The sequence below is a fragment of the Apteryx rowi genome, unplaced genomic scaffold (genome assembly GCF_003343035.1).
Source record: "Apteryx rowi isolate R43461 unplaced genomic scaffold, aptRow1 scaffold_383, whole genome shotgun sequence".
In the NCBI taxonomy this organism is placed as follows: domain Eukaryota; kingdom Metazoa; phylum Chordata; class Aves; order Apterygiformes; family Apterygidae; genus Apteryx; species Apteryx rowi.
The window spans coordinates 269,987-289,330 of NW_020450341.1; the positions used below are offsets into that span (position 1 = coordinate 269,987).

At 35.3% G+C, this 19,344-nt stretch overlaps 1 protein-coding gene across 1 annotated transcript in view; it reads left to right on the forward strand.

The window, feature by feature from the left end:
- The window catches only part of HMGCLL1 (3-hydroxymethyl-3-methylglutaryl-CoA lyase like 1), a 56,433-nt gene that overhangs the window by 23,471 nt on the left and 13,618 nt on the right, over positions 1–19,344 (forward strand). The window contains exon 6 of the mRNA XM_026074266.1: positions 1,962–2,150. Coding sequence (XP_025930051.1) covers positions 1,962–2,150 — 189 coding nt within the window. The remainder of the gene's footprint in view (positions 1–1,961; positions 2,151–19,344) is intronic.

The following is a 19,344-nucleotide window of genomic DNA, read 5'->3' on the forward strand; positions in this document are numbered from 1 at the left end:
TCTTCTCCCCCACCTTCCTCCTGAAAATTCATATTGAAAACTTACAAAACTATAAATAATGAGACTTCTCCTAAGATAAGATAGAAAGGATAGAAGGATAGTAGGATAGAAAATCCAATACAAAAAACTACCATTCAGCTTTCAAACATGCACATTTTTCTTGGAATTAAATATATACTCCTTTGCTTTTTAAGGATTGATTTAAATTTAGATCATGAAAAGTCAGTGATGATGCTTGGCTTGTTAGTACTCTCTATCAAGACCTTTCAGGGCTTGATTTTACAAAAGCTGAAAGACCCACAGACTGAGCACTCAAAAGAAGTGAATCTGATATGATTTCTAGCTGTTTACGTAGCCTCCTAGTCATCACTAAGATACTCAGCTAGAAATACTTTGAATCAAGGATAAAAAAGAACATCTAGAAAAAAAATACAGTCTGCTGCTTTCACCCTGATATTAAGCAAAAGTTTGGGGGTTATCTAGAGGTAGTCCACCACTAACTGCATGATGATCCATTTTTTTCTTATAGCTGTAGTCCAATTTAAACACCTGCCATGTGCTGATGATATATGCTGCAAGATGGAATCCTGGTGAATGTCCTTTTCTTAAGCATATATCAAATTTATGGTGGTATGAACCCAGGATTCTTTGACTTTAAAGCACAAAGAGTTTTACTACATTTGCAAGAGTCATAGAACTTGCAAGCTTTGAGCAGAGCAATTCAGACTGCTTGAAGTTCTTTTTCAGCTGTTCTTTGAATTAARTGAACAGCAATATTAATCCAGTACTTCCGGGACTGCTGGTGCAGTGCTTTGTCAGCTTCCTCAGACATATTCACAGCAATACCACTGATGAAGTCTTAGAATTGCTTTAACAGCAAAGTGCAGGGCAACTGAAGTTGTTCTGGAAAAAGAGTATATTTTTTCATTTCTAAACAGTTGATTTCTAGACTGGGATTCCATGCCAGTGGAGTTTCCTTTTGGGAGTGTTGATACACAGTGGGGGATGCTAAAGGGGACAAACATACTCAGGAACTGAAAATAAATTGAAACCCTTTCCAAATAAATTCAACAAGCTAAGATAGAAAGTTCCTATATTCAATTTCTAAAGCAGTATTTTCAGTGCAAACATAATTTTGTGCTTCCTAGTGTATGTCTCTCTCCACACAGTCATTATGGGGCCAGACCTCAAATCCCTTATTCATACAAAGAACTCCTCAAAGGCATAATTCCGGAAACATTTAGGGCTGTACTTATAGAAGTAGGAAACACTTGTGTAGGATTTTCTTTGGTATTAACAAAAATCTTAAGACATAAGGACTGTGTTAATTGTTTTTCAGTTTTGCTCTTTTGTATTTTAACATTTGGATTTATGAAAGGCAAGAAAAATTGATACTAGCTAGAGCATGTTAAAACTTCGGTTTTCATTGATGCTTTCAGTGCCAAGAGAAAGCAAAATCAGGCTTCTAGTTAATTATTTATTGTCTTAGTTCAGCCAAGTGCTTGGCTCCATGTAATAAGCAAACAAAAGGGCAGGTCTTTACCCTGTACAACTTGTAAACTGAAAAGTACATGGAGAAAACCAAACAGCTGGAAAATCCCCAGAGAAAGGAAAATGTTGGGAAAGGGCTTGACAGAAACTTAATTCATAGTGTAAAATCTTGCTTCTTTGAATTCTGTGGGAGAGTCGAAAAGCAAGTTGTTGATGGATTTGGCTTAGTTGGTTATTCCACGTATGGAAGCAAAACTAAAAACTTCAAGAAGAGAGTCTATGGGATTTTGTTGTGGGTGACAATTTTCAAGAATAAATAGAGGATTTCTGATACTAGGTTCACCTCAGTGGAACAAAACCCTATAATACGCTAACAGCTATACATAAGTGTGTCCTTTTTACTGCATGTTCTGAACCCTATTTTTCACTCTTTCATCTTGACCTCTTTGTGTTTCTCTGCTTCTAATCAGGTGTCTAAACGGCTGTACAGTATGGGCTGTTATGAAATATCTCTGGGAGACACAATTGGTGTGGGGACTCCCGGAAGTATGAAAAGGATGTTGGAAGCTGTTATGAAAGAAATTCCTCTGAATGCTCTTGCTGTTCACTGTCATGACACGTATGGCCAGGCATTAGCCAATATCCTCACAGCCATACAGGTAACTCAGGTCCTCCTTTTATAGATATGATAGTAATAGTCTTAGTTCAATTCAAATGCACAATTTAAAAAATCTCGTCCTTAAGGAAATCAACAGAATAGGAAACAGGCACTCACCAGACTTTCAGAAAGTATTGCTCGTGCTTCAGATTGTCTACAGGTATTACTGCTTTTGCTTATGCCAAGAAAATGTCAAAACACTTTCTGCAACCCTGCATGAAACTGGAAATTGTCAGTTCTGAATTCTTATCTTCTTATTACCTTGAATTCCATACAAAAACACTAAGAGACAGTGATGGTGATTAAATGCCATTGAATTTGGAAGAATGAGAGAGACAAAATATATTTTCTTCTGATGTCTCAGAYTCCTCTTTTGTTAGGAACATGTGCACATTCGTAGATTACTAAATTAAAATTTCTAGTTTAAAGAGATGTCTAAATATAAAATAGAACAATGCATAATTACATGCATTGGATTTGTTTTCACACTGATAAATCTAAATTCTTGGGAATGTGTTAGAAAGAATGAGTGTTTTAGTACTGCCACTGTTAACATGCCTTCAGTATTATTTCATGTTTAGCAATTATGCCTTCCAAATAAGATGAATGATAACTTTATATCTTGTTTAATCTTCTTTCAAATCTGTTGCTAAATAGGCAGCAATAGTTAATTTCCGTAGAAGATATCTTTTCCTTTGAGTTTATATTTCTTAATAATATAGATACTTACTATAGGAAACAGATTACTAATTCTAATGTACATTATGTAAGGATATTATGTTGATGAAAAACATTTTCAAATATATATGCATTCCAAAGGAGAGGTTTCTTTACTAAAAGTTACAGAAACAAAAGCTGTTCACAAGTTGTAGGTCTGTAAGTTCTACTTTATACTTTGCAGTGTCTCTTATTTCCGCTTCCTTGCAATTCATACAACAAAATCATCTTTCTCTTTCTTGACTTGATAGTTTGGCATGCTGCATATGTTGTTTAGAAAGAACAGCAGTATATTAACAGTTTTAATGGTATCAGCAAGAAGAAGGAACAGGGAAATGTTTCAATATGGGAATCTCTGCAGGTATTTGATTAGATATTGAATGTCAAAATCCAGTAAAAACGGTTCTAACTTTTACTTGTGGTGTTCACTACTGAGCCTTACTTGCTTTTAGTGTTGCAAATGTGTACATATGTATCATGGGATAAATAAATTGCTAATTTCACAGTTAGCTTCAGTTGCAGATGTAATAGCTAAAAGCATGAAAACCCTTGAGCATGGGAGGGGTTCTTCATAAAAATATTTGAAGCATTGTTTTTCAAATACTTCCTTAAAATAATTGCTGTCATGGTACCTACTAAACACTGAAACAATGGCTATGCTTTGTTAACCCCAGTATCTGTTATGAGTGTTATATTTCACATTTACCTCATGCTCCTGTCTTTTTATTTACTTCTTAAATTAACTTTGTAAGAGCTAAAGGAGAAGAAAGCTCCTAGGTACCTAATGTGCAATTTAGGCTAATTACGATGTAAATTCAAGAAAGCAATAGATCTAAAAAATAGTTTCCCCCAGCCTTTTCAGATTGCTGAGAAGCCAGAGATGCCTGAAATTCCAGCAGAAAACTTCCTTATGTGCTAAAATTCTGCTACAGTGCATGTCTAAAGGTGCTGTATTTTGGGCTGAACTGAACTTGTCATAGATTTAGCCAAAAGTCCTTGATGAAGTAGGCATTACATAGGCGCTCTGACTGGTTTTATGCAGGCTGCTCCTTGGCTTAGTCTGAAGGTAAGACCCCGACTCTTGGATCCTCAAACTGGGCCTCTACGTCACAACATCCTTTCCTGTCTCTGTAGCCTACCACTGATTCTAAATAATGACTTTGTTCAAAGAAACTTGGCAACTAGCACTGAGTTACAACTAATCAATATTATTTCTAAAACAGGGCAGCTTCTACTGGTCATCTTGATTATAGAGTGCCAAAGCCATTGGATCAGAACAACCAAGTCACTTCTAGCCCCTGCTGTCAGGCTTGTTTGTATTTTCCTGTCTCCCAAAGAAAAATGCAGGGTAGTTTAAGGTGCTGGAGCAAAATCTCTTGCCTTAAACTCAGTAATTTTTTTCATGGTCCAGATTCTCCACAGATGGAATTTCTAACCCTTTTTTCTCTATGGGCCTGTATGACAGATACAGTATTTCATGAGGAGTAAAATGTGATTGAGGGGTTATAGAAATAACAGGCTACAATTATTGTATGAAAACAATTATAAAGAATATTCAGCAAGCAAATTACCTTCTTTTTAAGACATTGTAGACTCCAACCTCAGGCTGAATACTATTGTATATTGTATTTTCTAAGAAATAATGAATGACAGCTGGAAAGCCACAAATCACTCTACACTAATTCAGGCAGTGCTTGGATGGGAGATCTCCTAGGAGTGGAAAGAGGTGCTGGTGATTCAGTAAGTGACTTTTTATACAGATCACATTGTTTCATGTAGGATTATACTACCCAGAATATTTTCTTTTGTTTGGGCCTGATCCAAAGTCATCTAGAACTGACAGGCTGTATCTGTATAAGAAATTAGCAGGGAAGTAGCCTTGTAATTTTAGTCTTCATTTTTATGTGTGTTGTTTTAGCAAAAGGATAGGTAGTGATAGATGGAGGAGAGATAAGCCAACTTTTAAGGGATAAGTAATTTTTTAAGTTGTTGAAGTGAATAACASAGATAGAAAGCATTGCCTAGAGAAAGGAGATACACTTTCTATTTTGAAGAGAATCTGTGTAAAGTTGTGAAGAACATGAAGTGGTGTTTCAGAACAAAATATTAAACATTTTAGCAGAAACTTGTCTGGCTCTTGATTAACTGGCATAAACTTGGCTGAATCAGGAAAGTAAAATATTAAAATTCAGAGTATGCAATTTATTCAAGAGCCAAAATCAGAAGATGGGAAGTATGTGGTGATCTAATTAGGGGTTGTGATATTTTGAGTAAAATTCATATATAGGTTAGCTAATGTGGCAAAAACAAAATGTAGCTAAAACAAATAGTAAAACATATATAGGAAATTGTTACAGACCTCCAAGGAAGAGTAAAAAGATGGATCAGGAAACTTCTCTGCTTGGAGAGGCCCCAGTAAGGTAGACCACTGATCTCAGGAGATTTGAGTTACCTTGACAATTAACCCCCATAGCATTTACAGAATGGGTAAGAAGCGGGAAGTCTTTTAATGGAAGAACTATTTTCTTGCATAGCTTGTGTAGTTGCCAGAAATAGCTGAGTGAGTCTGTTTTCATAGCACATATCTGAACATGAGAAAGAATATGCCAAGAGACAAAAAGGAGATTTGGCCTGCATTGATAGCTCCATGAATGAAACAATTGCATGGTAATCTCATAGAAACGTATCAAATTTGAATCACTAATCTTAATTCATTAATATAAATTGATCCTTACTTACACTACCGGAATCAGGTCCTAACTTACAGAAAGGAAGTGTAAAATGCTAACGACTTACCAGAAACAAGGATTTTTAACCTTTGTGTGATCATTTCCACCTTATTGGACAGTATGAGATGAATGAGTTTGATGACTTGCCAAATGAAAATATTTTTTCATTAGTGCTTTATTTTTCCAGAAAATAGAAACTTCAGGGAAAATTAAAAACAATCCCAAATCCACACTTTAGTACCAGAAATGGAATTCAGCAAACCTATAATTAAACTTTTGAGGTGTCTCAGACTGCAAAATCCAAACTTATGAATATAGAGGTTTTCATTATCAACATTAGAATAGAAAATATCCTCTCACAGATAGCTGAAAATATTTAATAAAGTTTTATTAATGTCTTTAAGGTCCTTGAACTTTAAAGATTAAATAAACTTTTTTTTTTTTAATCCAAATAGAAATGGCTGGCTGCTAAACTCATCCATCTATCACTTATCTAAACAGGTTCTAGCCGCTTTGGTTCACACTGGTGCCACTAACCAGTTTGTATGTAGGTTATTTTTTGGCACCGGTTGGCATATGGAATAGGTCTAGATTCACACAAAGGCAGTTAGTGTTGATATGCCTATGTTTGAAGTGCCAGAACTAAGGAGGAATCAGAACAGAGATACCTAAGCTCCCACTGTATTAATTCGTAAGGATTGATATGCTACAAGACTAGAATTCACAACAGCCAGCAATGGTATGGCCTGAGTTAAGCACTGAAAAAAGGATTGTGTGTGAAATTCTCCTTTTCCATGATGCTTATGGGCCTACACTTGAAGCCTTAAGTGAGATGAATTTTCTACCAAAAAACATCTCCTAGATTTAAGTACTTGACTTGTCCCTTTTTCAAATACAAGATTTGCTGTTTGTGGCTGTTCAGCTTGCCCACAGTACAGACTGTTAGGGCCTGGGGCTCACTCTTCCTCTTTTAGATGGTTGTCCAAAGCTAGCTCACTGAGAAGCTCTGCTGTCAAGAGGCGAAGAGGCAAGATATGGCAATATCTTGCCTGGGTCTGAGTGTACACAAAGCCCTAACAGATCTGCACTGGAAACTTTGCTGGGGAAAAAAGAATTCAGAAAAGCAGCCTGAGGAATTAGTGTCTGAGTGGTATGGCTTGTGAATCATGTTCTATGCTGTTAAGTTCTATGAACTTTAACATCTCTTTTAGGTGCCAGATCTTCTTTAGCTGCCATAGTCCTCCTAAGTTTTTAGACCTGTATTTCTGCGACTAATTCACCTAAAAGAGTATAGATGTAAGGATGAATTTCCAAACAAATATAACATCAGTAAGACTATTTCTGTGCTAGAAAATCCCCTTTGCATTTTTATCCTGCAGTCAATCCCTGCATAATTGATTTGTCCAATTTAGTTTAGTAGGTGTGTATAAGGATGCAGGGGATGTGTTAGTGTATCCCAGTGAATGACTAGTATGTACAGCTGGAAGCCATACAAGTTAGAGTCGTTGAATAAAACAGAGAAGTAATAATGGTAGAATAGCATGAAGGTATGGCTAGCAATGGTGGGAGGCCAAACAGGAAGAAGGCAAATATGTTTGTATACTAGACACAATTAAATACTCAACCATTCTAGAGTTTCTGTTGGTGATTGTTATCTTGTGTTTTTACTGAGTTATGCATATAAGCATACTGTACATGCAGCCACAATTTAATCTTTTGATTTAAAAAGAATCAACAGTATAATTTTTTAAAGCAAAACTTTATGAAACTTTATGTTACAGAAGCTCATAAACATGTTTTCCCTGGGTTTAGTTTTCAAGAATTTTATGCTTTTTTAATTTCTTCTTTGGGTTTCATTTCCAAACAGACACAAAGTTAAAACCAGCAAGTTTGTCCTGGATTCATGTTGAAATTGCCACTTTTTCATGATTTTAATGCAAAACAATAACTGGGTTGATCTTTTTAAACTTTGTGTACAGTTGCTTGGACAGGGCCACAACATTAAGGGAGATTTTTAAAACTAGATGAGCTTTGTTGCAAAATGCTATATTAGGGGAGAATTATGAGTATGTAGTATAAGTAAGAATTAAGCAATAAAACTAAAAACTTTGTTCCTTGCTCATGTATGTATCAAACAGCAATCAAAAAATCCACAGCATGCTGGATAACAAAACAGGGACTTTAAAAGAGAACAAAGGAGGCAGGATTAACTCCAAGTGTCATTTAATTCATGTATGCACTTTTATTTATATGCTGATATAAGTGGTCACCATGTTGGACGATCAAAATTCAGGACTGCTTTTTTATCTGCCTACAGTCTAGATTTAACCAACATCTGAATTCCTTCACTTTCTCTCTGCAAAACAGAGACCAAAGCGTATACATGAGTCTTCAATAAAGATTAATAATTTTCTTTCCTGTATCCCAGCTGTATGTACCATTGACTCCTAGACCTTATGTTCATCACTGGTAATCTACCTCTTCCTAATGACCATAAGCTGAAAGTTGTGGTAGAATTTTAGATTCATCTCAGATCATTCTTTTGGTAAGAAATGCTCTCTTTTTAATTTCCTACTAAGTACAGTCATTCAGAGCTATAGCATGGTAGAAAAACAAATGACACTTCTGTTACAGGGTAGGGAGGATAGATCAGCAACCATGAAGAAGTGTGAAGCCTCCATATAGTCACTGTGCTAGAGCTGGTCTAGGAATTTCTCATGGAACAGCACAATATGAACTGAGTAGTGGGAAAGGCAGTTTAGCCATATTTGTCTGCTTCTGCACATGTAAAACATACTTCTTTTGGGGCTTTGTACAGTAATTCAGGAGATGAATTTGTATGTCATGGGCTGCCAAAGTTCTTGCCTGAACAATACATTAAATATCACTCGGATTTTTTTTTTTATTATCAGCTGTGTGCTGGGGTACCCAGAGCCTATTAGTGAAATGATTTACATCTAAACTCATTTTTAACAGAGCAAAAATAGTTATGATAGGTTTAGTTAAAATTTCAACACTATACTAAAGACTGTTTCTAAAGCCAATAGGGAGGTATTATACAGAATGAATGAGGTACAGGAGGCAGGGACCATAAAATCTTGGTTTGTCTTCTCCGAATTTGCCATGTCTCTGTGCACATCACTTTTCTTCAATTTTTCATTTGTAAAACAGAAATGAGGCTCATCTCTTTTTTTGTGAAATGATAAAAAAAATCTATAGAAGAGCATTGGAAAAATACAAATTATTTTTATGTAGTCCAGATTTAAAAGTTATTTTTGAAATTGCAGTTTGAAAACTGAATAGATTTTAATTTTTGTTTAGAGGGTAATATTGAGATTTAAAAAGCTAAGGTATATGAGTGGGCAAATGATCAAAATGCATACATGTCCATTCAAATTAGCGGAGTTTTGTAACACTCCATTTCCTTTCCCCTCTGTGGCCTGGCATTCTGTAGAGTTTATACTATACATCATGGGAGTGGAAAAGGCTTGCCTTATGAAACATTCATATATTTTGGGATCTTGCAAAATATTGGTATTTTTGCATTCCTGTTTTGAGAAAGACACAGAGGTGGAGAGGTTTCAGTAGACCTCACAAGTTTACTTTCTTCTGTAAAATGCTGTTTACAAAAGAAGAAAGATATGCTAGGAAACTGCAAAGCACTTAACTGAGAGCTCTGGATTTCAAAATTCAGATGGGGAAACATTAGAAAAAACACAGCTTGACTGAGAATAGCTAGTATAGGATTCAGGAAGGGCTGGTCATGCTTCAGTATTTCGCTGGAATTCTTTGAGGCAGTCACTGCCAAAGAAGACAAAGGATATACAGTGGCCATCATGTGCTTTGATTTTTCAGAAAACAATTTAAAGTGTTCTGTACTGGAAGTTAATATTAAGGCGTGGAGACATGTAATAAGTGGAAAGTTGGCTAAATGGCAGGAAACAAATGGGAGTTATAAAATGGAATTTCTTCAAGCTGGAAAGCGCCCACCAGCAGGGTAGTGGAAGGATTGGTCTGTGGGTCCCAGGTTTTTCTGCTTAAATGAATAATTTGCAGTACCATAATGCTCATGTTCAGGGCAATTGTTCTAACTAAATCTGGCTAATACTCTAACACAAGCAAAAGAAAAATGTTTGGGGATAAAAGCAGAAGAGTAGGAATATGCATAATTTTAGGTAAGGTAAAAGATTATTTGGTACAACATGCCTATCTTTTTTAAAAAAGATCTTCCTACAGCTTTCTACTTTTAGAAAACATCGGTTTGCTTTTTTGTGTCTGTTTCCTTTTGTCCCTTTTCCATACAGAAACACATAACACATAGGTAATGCTAGGAATTAAAAAGTTTATACATCTGAGCTGAAGAAATACATGATATTAAGAAAGAAAAGAGTGATTAAAATTGTGTAAGATTGATAGGTAACAAAACAAGAATAAATCTCTGTGTATCTGAAAGCAGACAAATCAGGAGGAAAATGGCAGGTGAATTGTGAAAAGGTTCCAGATTGCAAAGTTTCTGTGAAGAAAACTTAAAAAGAGGCTGTGTACCTTAGGAAAGTATAAAAACACTTGCATTGTAATATCAAATAGTACTGCTACTATGAACAGTCAGCTAGTTACTTTTATAAATGAAAAAACATACTGCAGAAATAAATCAATCAGACCTACATATGGGAAGAAAATCAAAGCATAGGCATTCATTCTGAAAATCTGAGAGATCTTTTGAAGTATTTTATCTGTTTTATTTGGGGGGTGCTTACTGATTTTGCACTATTGCCTATAACTTCAAAAAGAAAAAAAAAACAAGAAAGCAAATGAACAAACAGTACCACCCATGCTCTTTTCTCAAATCAGTACAAAAGAAGGAGCAGCCCTATTTTTATTACTATCTCCTGTTTTTTGCAGGATGCACATAGTATGCAATTTCTGAAGAGCTGAATTTATCTGACCTTTCTTCATATTCTTCAGAAAAACTTGATAGCCTGGTAGTTCACAAATAAATTCCTCACTGATATTATTACAACTGTTACTCCATTACTGGAATAAAGTTTAAACAAGTTATTTAAGTTCAAGCTTAAATAAAGTTTCTGACTTGTTTCAGAATGTTTAAATTTTGAACTTCTTAGGATAGGAGAGGGACTGTGTTTGTTAGTATACACTGAATTAGTAGCTAGAGATCCAAAGACAAGGATGTATTACATGAATATACTGATATGTAGCCTTATTTTTAAATGAATCTTAGTATATCCTAAGTGATTAACAAATAATAGAAATCTTCATTGTTCTGGCTATCTCGAATGCGATGATTGAATTTCAGAAGCTTTCGATCCTTGTTACTGAACCAGCAAACCTCAGGTCTAAGTCTGTTTCAGGATACTAATCAGACAAAGAAATTCTGCATCAGTTATAGATTATTCTCATCTCCAGGTTCTCCCACTAGAGCTGACTTGGAGCAATAGACACAACTTCCCTTTGGCTTAAACTCAAACCTCAGCTGTCTTTTTAAACATTTTTAAACCTAGAATTTCTCATGCAAATCCACTTATCTCTATATATTTCTCTGCAGCTACATATAGATTTATCACTCTAGGTCTAAATGGAATATGAATGGAGAAATCACTGCAACAACCAGAGAAATAAAACCTAAAGTGTTTTTGTAGCAGTTTTCCATCTTAAAGCCAAATATATTCTCTATACTAATGGCACTGAAGCTGTGGATTTATAGAAGGAATGGATTTGGCCCAGATATTTTATGCCTTTTTCTCTTTTTCTGTGCTTGTATCTCCTTGCCTAGTTACACTTTTTTCTTGGAATTCTGTTTTATTGTAGCTTTTCTAATCTCATCTTAGATGCTTGCTTTCTTTTTTGAGTTTCCCATGCTGTAAGTAACATTCAGTTGCATATTTCACTTTCTTCAATGTCAGTAGTATGTTCTAATTTCAGCTTCATTGATAATTTTCTGTTTCATTAAATCTAGAAGCATTAAGGCCATTCTAATTCAGTGGACTGACACCTAAAAAGTATTCTGGTATTACTTCCATTTCTGTGCATCTTTCTCCTGTTGCAGGTACAATTCTGTGTAAAAAAATACACAGATTCAGACTGTTTGCTTTAAGTAATTATTATTCATCAGATTTTACTCTGCTGCATTATTCTTTAAGTTTCACATTTGGAACTACATTTGTAAAACGAAATAAAATTAGATTTCAAGGAATATGAGAAGACAATGGTCTTTTTTCCCCCATTTGACAGTTAATAACAGGCTCGCAAATTTGTCCTTGCACAGAAATAATTAGGTTCAGAAAATAATTTAGATATACTTAGCCAGCAGATTGTAGGCCCATCCAAAGGTAATACTCTGTATAGACTGTTATTGTCTACTTCCCCTCTTCTTTGTTCTCCTTTGCAAACTCTTTTTTTGCCATTCTTTGCCTCCTTCAGTGCATAAGTGGAGTGAATACAGTGCTGGCAGCTCACTGACAAGAAGGGAGAATGATAGAAACAAATACTGTGCCCCTGCATTCACCTAATCCCTAAAATTTTCTCTGGCACTTGGCAATTTTCTCTCTTTCACTATTTTCCTAGTCATTGTTTGGTAGTTGTAAGTCCACATGGCCAGAGCAATAGCCTTTTTACAGACTTCCTTTTATCAGCCCAACTGTCTCTTGTTTAACTTGACTATTTAAATGGCTAAGAGTCAGCATCATCCAGTTCTGAAGTGGACTGGGCAGTAATCCAGCTCTTTCTGTTAGAGACAGACATTCATTTTTTTGGACTAGAGACAAATTACTTCCAAATGCTGGAAATGTAAGAAGGCTTTTCAAAAAATGTTTTCAGGTGTTTATAGAACAAATTAGTATAAAATAGTTTTCAAAATGCTAAGCCCAATTTAAAATAAATATTTAGTACTTTTAGGAGTTGTCAAAATCTAGCACTGGAAAACTGAAGTCACTGATCTGTTGCATGCATAAAAAAAATAATGAGGGCACACTTGTGTCAAATTCCCCTTGCATTTTTCTATTGTGCCTCAGCTGGATTGCATGCATAAAAAGGTAGTACTTTGTCTTTTTTTTTTTTTTTTCCAGGAGACTACGTGGCTTGTGGTAGGTTTGATGAGATGCTTGCTTGTAGCAATCAGAAATGAGACTGATAACTGTTATTTTGTGACAGTTTTCAATACACTTTTTGAAAATCAGAGTCTAGATTATCAAGATGACTGGAAAATGAGGAATTTTTGTTGATGTAAAGTTTGTTTTTTGTGACACATTCAACATCGCATAGGCACTCTTTAGTTCACAGAAAGACAGTCTAGGTCTCCACATCTATTTTACTTGCCCCTTTTGTTTTTGTAAGGTCTTGCTTGTTTTTCACACACTATCCAATTTACACAAAATGAAATGAGATTTCTGCAAACAGTTTCCTACACAACTGTCTCGTCCCAGAACTGCCCTATCCTTGCAAGCCTGTCCCCTTCTCCCTTTCAGTCCTCCACCCCCACCCACATTTCTTCATCCATTTCCATCTCTTAAGCCATCACAATAATTTTGGATATCAGACTAGATGAATAGACACTATACTGCTCCTTTAACATGTTTCCAGCCTCAATACCTCCTCATCATCCTATTCTAGTTATATTTTTTCCCTTTTTTTTCACACTGCTCCCCAGACCTCACTTACTCTTGTTATATCTCCACCTTAACCAGTCACCTTTCTCCTTTGTGCTGCCTAGATCCAGCAAAGTATTAATTGGCTACATCTGTACTAGTAAATTAAATATACCTGGGCTTCTCTGGCACTGATACCAAGTAATATGAAAAGCCTGCATCTATAATATCAAATTCTCACCCTCCAAAACAGGGTCACCACTTCCAAACTGCCAACTATGAATGCTCCCTAACCTGTGCTAGTTCCCAAAATGTGCCAGAAATTGCTTGGGAGAGTGCTGTGTGGCCCAGGCCAAAACTGTGCCATGTAACAATTTGGTTTGGATACCAGCTGGAGAGCTGCGGAGCTCTGAAGAACTAGACTGTGCTTCTGTGGACCAAAGAGTGCCTGTGTATTATTGAATGAGTCACAAAAACCACATTGCTACCAAAAACAGATCGCTACCAAATTTGTTAGCAAACTGGTAGCAATTACAGGCAGTTGACAATTGAGTTCCAGTTCTTGGGAGCATTCCCTGGTGCTCTTTAGTTTACCAGTAATATAGATAGCCACAAGAGAGCACAAGTTCCTGTACATTAAGAGCACAAAAGAGAGTGTTTTGCTTTTGTTCTCAGTGGCTGTTTTGCAGTGTCCCCAGAAATGAGATTTTGGAGGTTCTTGTCTGCTCTGAGCATATTCTGTGCTGCCGGAGTCTTTGGAGATTTTCACTGCAGAGCTGCAACAAGTTTTCACTAAGCATCTCTACAGTGTATCCATGTATATGGCTAAGATGGAGCTCCCCAAATTACAAGACTTTGATCCAAGCCACAGGGACATGAGCACTTAAAAAGAGAGTATATCATAATTTACTAATATGAGGAAAGCAGTGTTTTTATGTTGTTTTTAAAAGCTGAACTATTTTGGCTAAATTTTTCCAAAGCAATTTAGTTCAAGGCAGATATCCATTGCACAGAATTTCAGTTTGATTGGTAAAAAAAAGTGGCAAAGCTGTAAGCAGCTTACCATAGGATCTGAATATGGAAAATGTTGGCCACTGTAGTTGGCATGGCTAACATGCTGATTTAAATTAAATTTCTGATTTAAATAACCACAAGATTGATGTCTGTATTTCAAAAATAGTCATCTAAAATATATTCTAGATTCATACTAGGTTTGTGTTAACAGACCTCTGATTTGTTTCTGTGATAAAGATGTACTTACGATGATTCTAGAACATATATTTTTTGTAATTGTAATCTAGAACATGAGTATGCTAATACTTGTGTACCTAGCTTTATGTTTTCATCTAGTGTCTTTCTTGATTGACTGTGGTATAGTCTTATTCCTTTCACTTTCTTTTGGTTTTGAGCTGACATGCTGCACACTAAAAAGATACGCAGAGTAGTGACAAAAATAACATAATATTCTACATGATTGTGAAAGAAAATTCTCAAGAGTTTGGTAAGGATACAATTATTTACAGTACCGTTAGTTTCTTATTCTTCAGGAGTTGATTCCTTAATCAGTTTCTTGGCTCAGATTGAAAATCATTTTAATTGTATTTTCAAAAGAAATTATTTCTATAAAAGTTTCTTGACTTATTTTTTTTTAATCCTCTAAAAGTCATATTGCACTTTGATCAGGCTGTAACTCTGTACACATCAGCTAGAAGAAGATAAATGGCTTTTAGATGTGTATTTTTCTGCTCTGGCAAAATGACTTCCCCTCCCTTTTTCCCCTGAAGAGTTTTTTTCTTTTTTTTTTTTTTTAATTTAATGGTAAGTGTAAAACAAGGACAACATTGCTACAACACTTCCCAGCTAGAAATGGTGTTTCTTTTCCTTACCTTTTGTTATTTGTGAGTGTGCTTATTCTAGTTTATGCCTGGAAAAAAAGGTCTTGCCTTGCAAGCTGACATTTAGAGCCATGTAAGAGTGAGGCTAGTTTGCCATGGCAGGAACAGTCCTGGGAAATAGCTGCAACTGGATCAGAAATCCCAGTGTCTCCAGTAGGGAAGAGCAGTGTTTACAGGATGACTCTTACTTCCTTTTTGGGCAGCTCTACAGACAGCTGTGCTGAGGGGGTGGACCTAAACCTCTGGCCATTCTTGTATATTTATGGCTCCACGGAACCAATTCTGTTATGATCCAGCAAGCAATGAAGGAGGAGGATTTGCTTTGTGTTGTTGAGATACATAGGTGGCTTTAAACAAACTGTCAGGGTGTTTCCTAAATTAAAGGGCAGAAAGTTCAGAGATCCTGTGATTAAGCAGATTCAGGTTCCCAAATTCACTCTAAATAGTATATTAGATAGATCTTTGTAGCCATGTGAGAGCAAATGACTATTTTGCATAAGTGCAGTAAGTCAAAGATGACTTGGTCAAGACAGAAACCAAAGCTGATGCAGTACTTGAAGTATGACAATCATATTTGCTTTCTGCACTGTGCAGAAGCAACRCTGAACCAGTCTTCTGATCAGTTAATGTCATTTATGTATTTTTTTTCTTTTTCTTTTGAAATATTATGGTGCAGATTGAAACAGCTAGGCTTTCAGAAGTTAAAAGATTTTGATCATTTTTCAAGATAAATGAATGATAGTTTTATGCACTCTGTGATTTTTGCCAACTTTCATATTTTCCTGTTTATTTAATTTTTTCTGCTTTATTGCTTAGTGCAAGTGCTATACAGTGATAGACAGAGGCAAATGACAGACACACAAAGACCTCTCAAATGCACAGAGTTAGCAATTACAGAATGAAAGAAACATTCTTCTCTAATTAAGTTAATCAGAGTTAGATTTTACTTGCACTAGCAGTTGTAACAAATGGTAACAATTTTTAATTTAATGTATCTCTTCGTCTTAAGAATAAACCAAGTGAACAGAATAGAAGTAGATATATCAAGGCAATACAATGTTCATTTTTAGCAAAAGATGAGGTGGTAAGCAGCTTTTTTTTTTTTTTTTAAATAAAAGCAGTGTTCTGGCTTTACTGTTGAAAGATGTTTTGGCTAAGCAATTGAAATTGTTTTTTTTTAAGAAAAGGAACTTTATTCAGAAAAGAAGGAAAAGAAATTTGCAAGATATTTTGGCGCTGCCCACTTCAATGCTAGCTTTTAATTAGTCAGTGTATTGAAAGGCAAGGTTCCTTTGGAGGTATTGTAATAAAAGTGATGAAAATGATAAAACTGATCCAATTATGATGGAATAGTAGGAGGAGTTGAGAAACTGTCACTTACTGTAGAAGTTTACTGCATTATGATGAAAACTGTGGTAAAAACTTCATTTTAAATAAAGATTCACTCTAGCTATGGTTTTCAAAAAGATGCCCTATTTGATCACATTTCCTTTGGTCACTTTGTTGTAATTATTAGCTGTTCAATGCCATCCTGGAATTCTACTCAGGGCATTATATTTTAGCACAAAATGGAAAGTTCTACTTCCTTGAAATTATATAGATGAATGAATAAAACATACATTCCACAGCTCTTAAAATAGGTGGGGGTTGCTCCTTGCTTCTGAATCTTTGCAGTAGAAGCTATATTTTCCAACAAGACCTTACTACTCCCATTTGCTAAATATATTTTGCTGAGTCCTGAATCAGATTAAGCCTGTGCATAGTGGTTTGCAAGTTCAGGGCCTATTTAGTGGGAATGTATGGAATTAAAAAAAAAAAAAAAAAAGTGCAGATGTAGAAAAAAATTGCTGTTTTTTGTTACAAAAGGTGTAGAAGAGAATAAACACAACCCCCCCCAGAAATATCTAATACTTTATTATCCCATAATGTTTATTATAATATTGCCATAATTTTTGCTTAACAAAATGGGAACCAAGTCTTTACTCTGTCTAGAGAATGAGGTGTACAAGCTGAAATACATTTGTTTTTATGTTGTTGGGTTTTTTCCTTTGCAGTGATTTTCAGAACAGAGATACCAGTGAAGAAAAAAAGAAGCAGTATAACTACTATAAATATGTTAGAAATTGGCCATCTGAAGTCCCTCAACCTCTGGTAATTAAGAGGCCATACTGTGGAGATTGACAGGGTAAATTACCAGCAAATGTTTACACAACAAAACATATGCCCAGTACAATATCCTACACTGATGTTGCTGAAACCAAAGTCCGGAAATGTACAGTGGAAACAAGACCTGGTACTTTTCTTGTGCCAACACAAACAGCAATTACAGCACAGTGTGAGAGAAGTCATAAGAAATACTACTGCATATCAGTAGTTCAACAAAGTCAGCACTTTTGTGTAATTGCAGGGGAAAAGGGCTGAAAAACATTACAGATCTCAGCAAGAAACAGCCCTTTATACTTTTAAACTGATCCTTGATAAAACAATGCTGGGGTCATGAGAAGGCTACTCTGCCAATTTTGCTTCACTGTGGGATCCATTGACGTCTGGCTGAGCTGCGGAAGCTGGAAAACTTCTTTAATATTCTCTTGACAGTAAAATGGACATGTGGAAAACATTCTAATCTGTTAATCTTTGGTGCTCCTGAAGAAAAAGGACATTTGGCTTTATACTTTGTGATGATAAATATTAAGTCTCCAGATCTAGCTGTAAATAAGTTAAAAGCATTTAAATGGAGAACACAGTTCTTATTTTCCAAATATGGCAGAAGATGGATATGCACCTGCATTATCCAGATGATGTAATAAATGCCAGGATTTTTTTTCTAAGGGTAGTTTACCATACTTCTTGGCAATTTACTTTTCTTAATGGTGAGTATGTTTTGTCAATGAATATTAGGGAGCAATATCTCTGAACTCTTTCTTACATCCTGCGTACTAAAATAGAATAAAGTGTTGTTTCACTCAAGGGTTTTTGAAAATAGAATTAAAAGAGATTCAAAACTATAGTTACACCTGAAAAAATCTCAAAGGTGTTGCTTTTTATTGAACACTGTTAACAGTACGTATTATTTTTGGCCTGGACTTTAAATACAGTAAATAATGATAGTGAATGGTGCAGATATGTATCTATTAAGCTTTAGATAAAATGAGAAGGAAGAGGAATCTGTCACATTGGAAGATAAATGCTATAAACATATACTATATATATTGTGAATATGAAGCATATAGTGTATATATTAATATAAAATGCAGAAAATGCTATGGATTATGGGAAAACTACTAAACTAGAATTCAAAATCTTGCAGATTCATGTTGTACATTTTGAATTCATCTAAACAAATATGCAATATATAAAAATAATACATTTTTACATTTGATGAAAGTTAAAGTGGTTTCCTAGTTCTAAGTAATAAATTGTATCGATATAACACATGTACCCTGTTGGAAATGCATGAGTTTCTTTAGAATCTTTTGTATCTTTAGTTTCTTTAGTATCTTCTGTTGCAAAATAAGTAGCCCCAGGAGTTAACAGAACTGTTGGGGKTTTTTTTCTTCCAAAAGATGAAAAAACCCCCAACCATTTAAAAAGTTCAGACTTCTGGTCTTTGATACAATCAGGTCATTTTCTTTCTGCCCACTTATAGTGAATCCTGATACTTCATTGATTGATATTAAGATCTGTTTAAACACTCATAATAATAATGATATAATCTTGAAGACCATGCCCTCACTCAAGCAAGCTCCCAATAAATAATAATTTTAGCCAAGTAAGAATCAGTCCAGTCCACTGACTCTGGCCTAGCTTGATTCCTTTTAAATAGGTGAAATGGGAGGGAAGAGGTTATAATGGTTACAACAGTGACCTGAGCAACTTTCTGGAAGACATAGGTACTGACATCCAAGGAAAAGCCTTGGAAACATGAAATTGCACGAAAACATACGTAAGAGCAGCCATTCCCAAGACAGAGCTGTCTCAGCAGCCACTATTTTATTGCTGCAACAATAAGCCACTCACTCTGCAAATGCACCCTTAGACAGGAAGCTGTTTGTTGGTCGCCTTAAAACAACAACTGTGAAAAAGAAAATTCTGAGTGAAAGTATGATGTAATATTAAAACTATCGTCATTCTAAAAATTAATTTGTTGATAGCTAACGAGTCTCTAGAACCAAATTTTTCAGCTATAGTCACTGAACATGATTAAACATTTGCTTATTTTCTTAGTAGATTCTTACATGTCTAAAATAATGCAG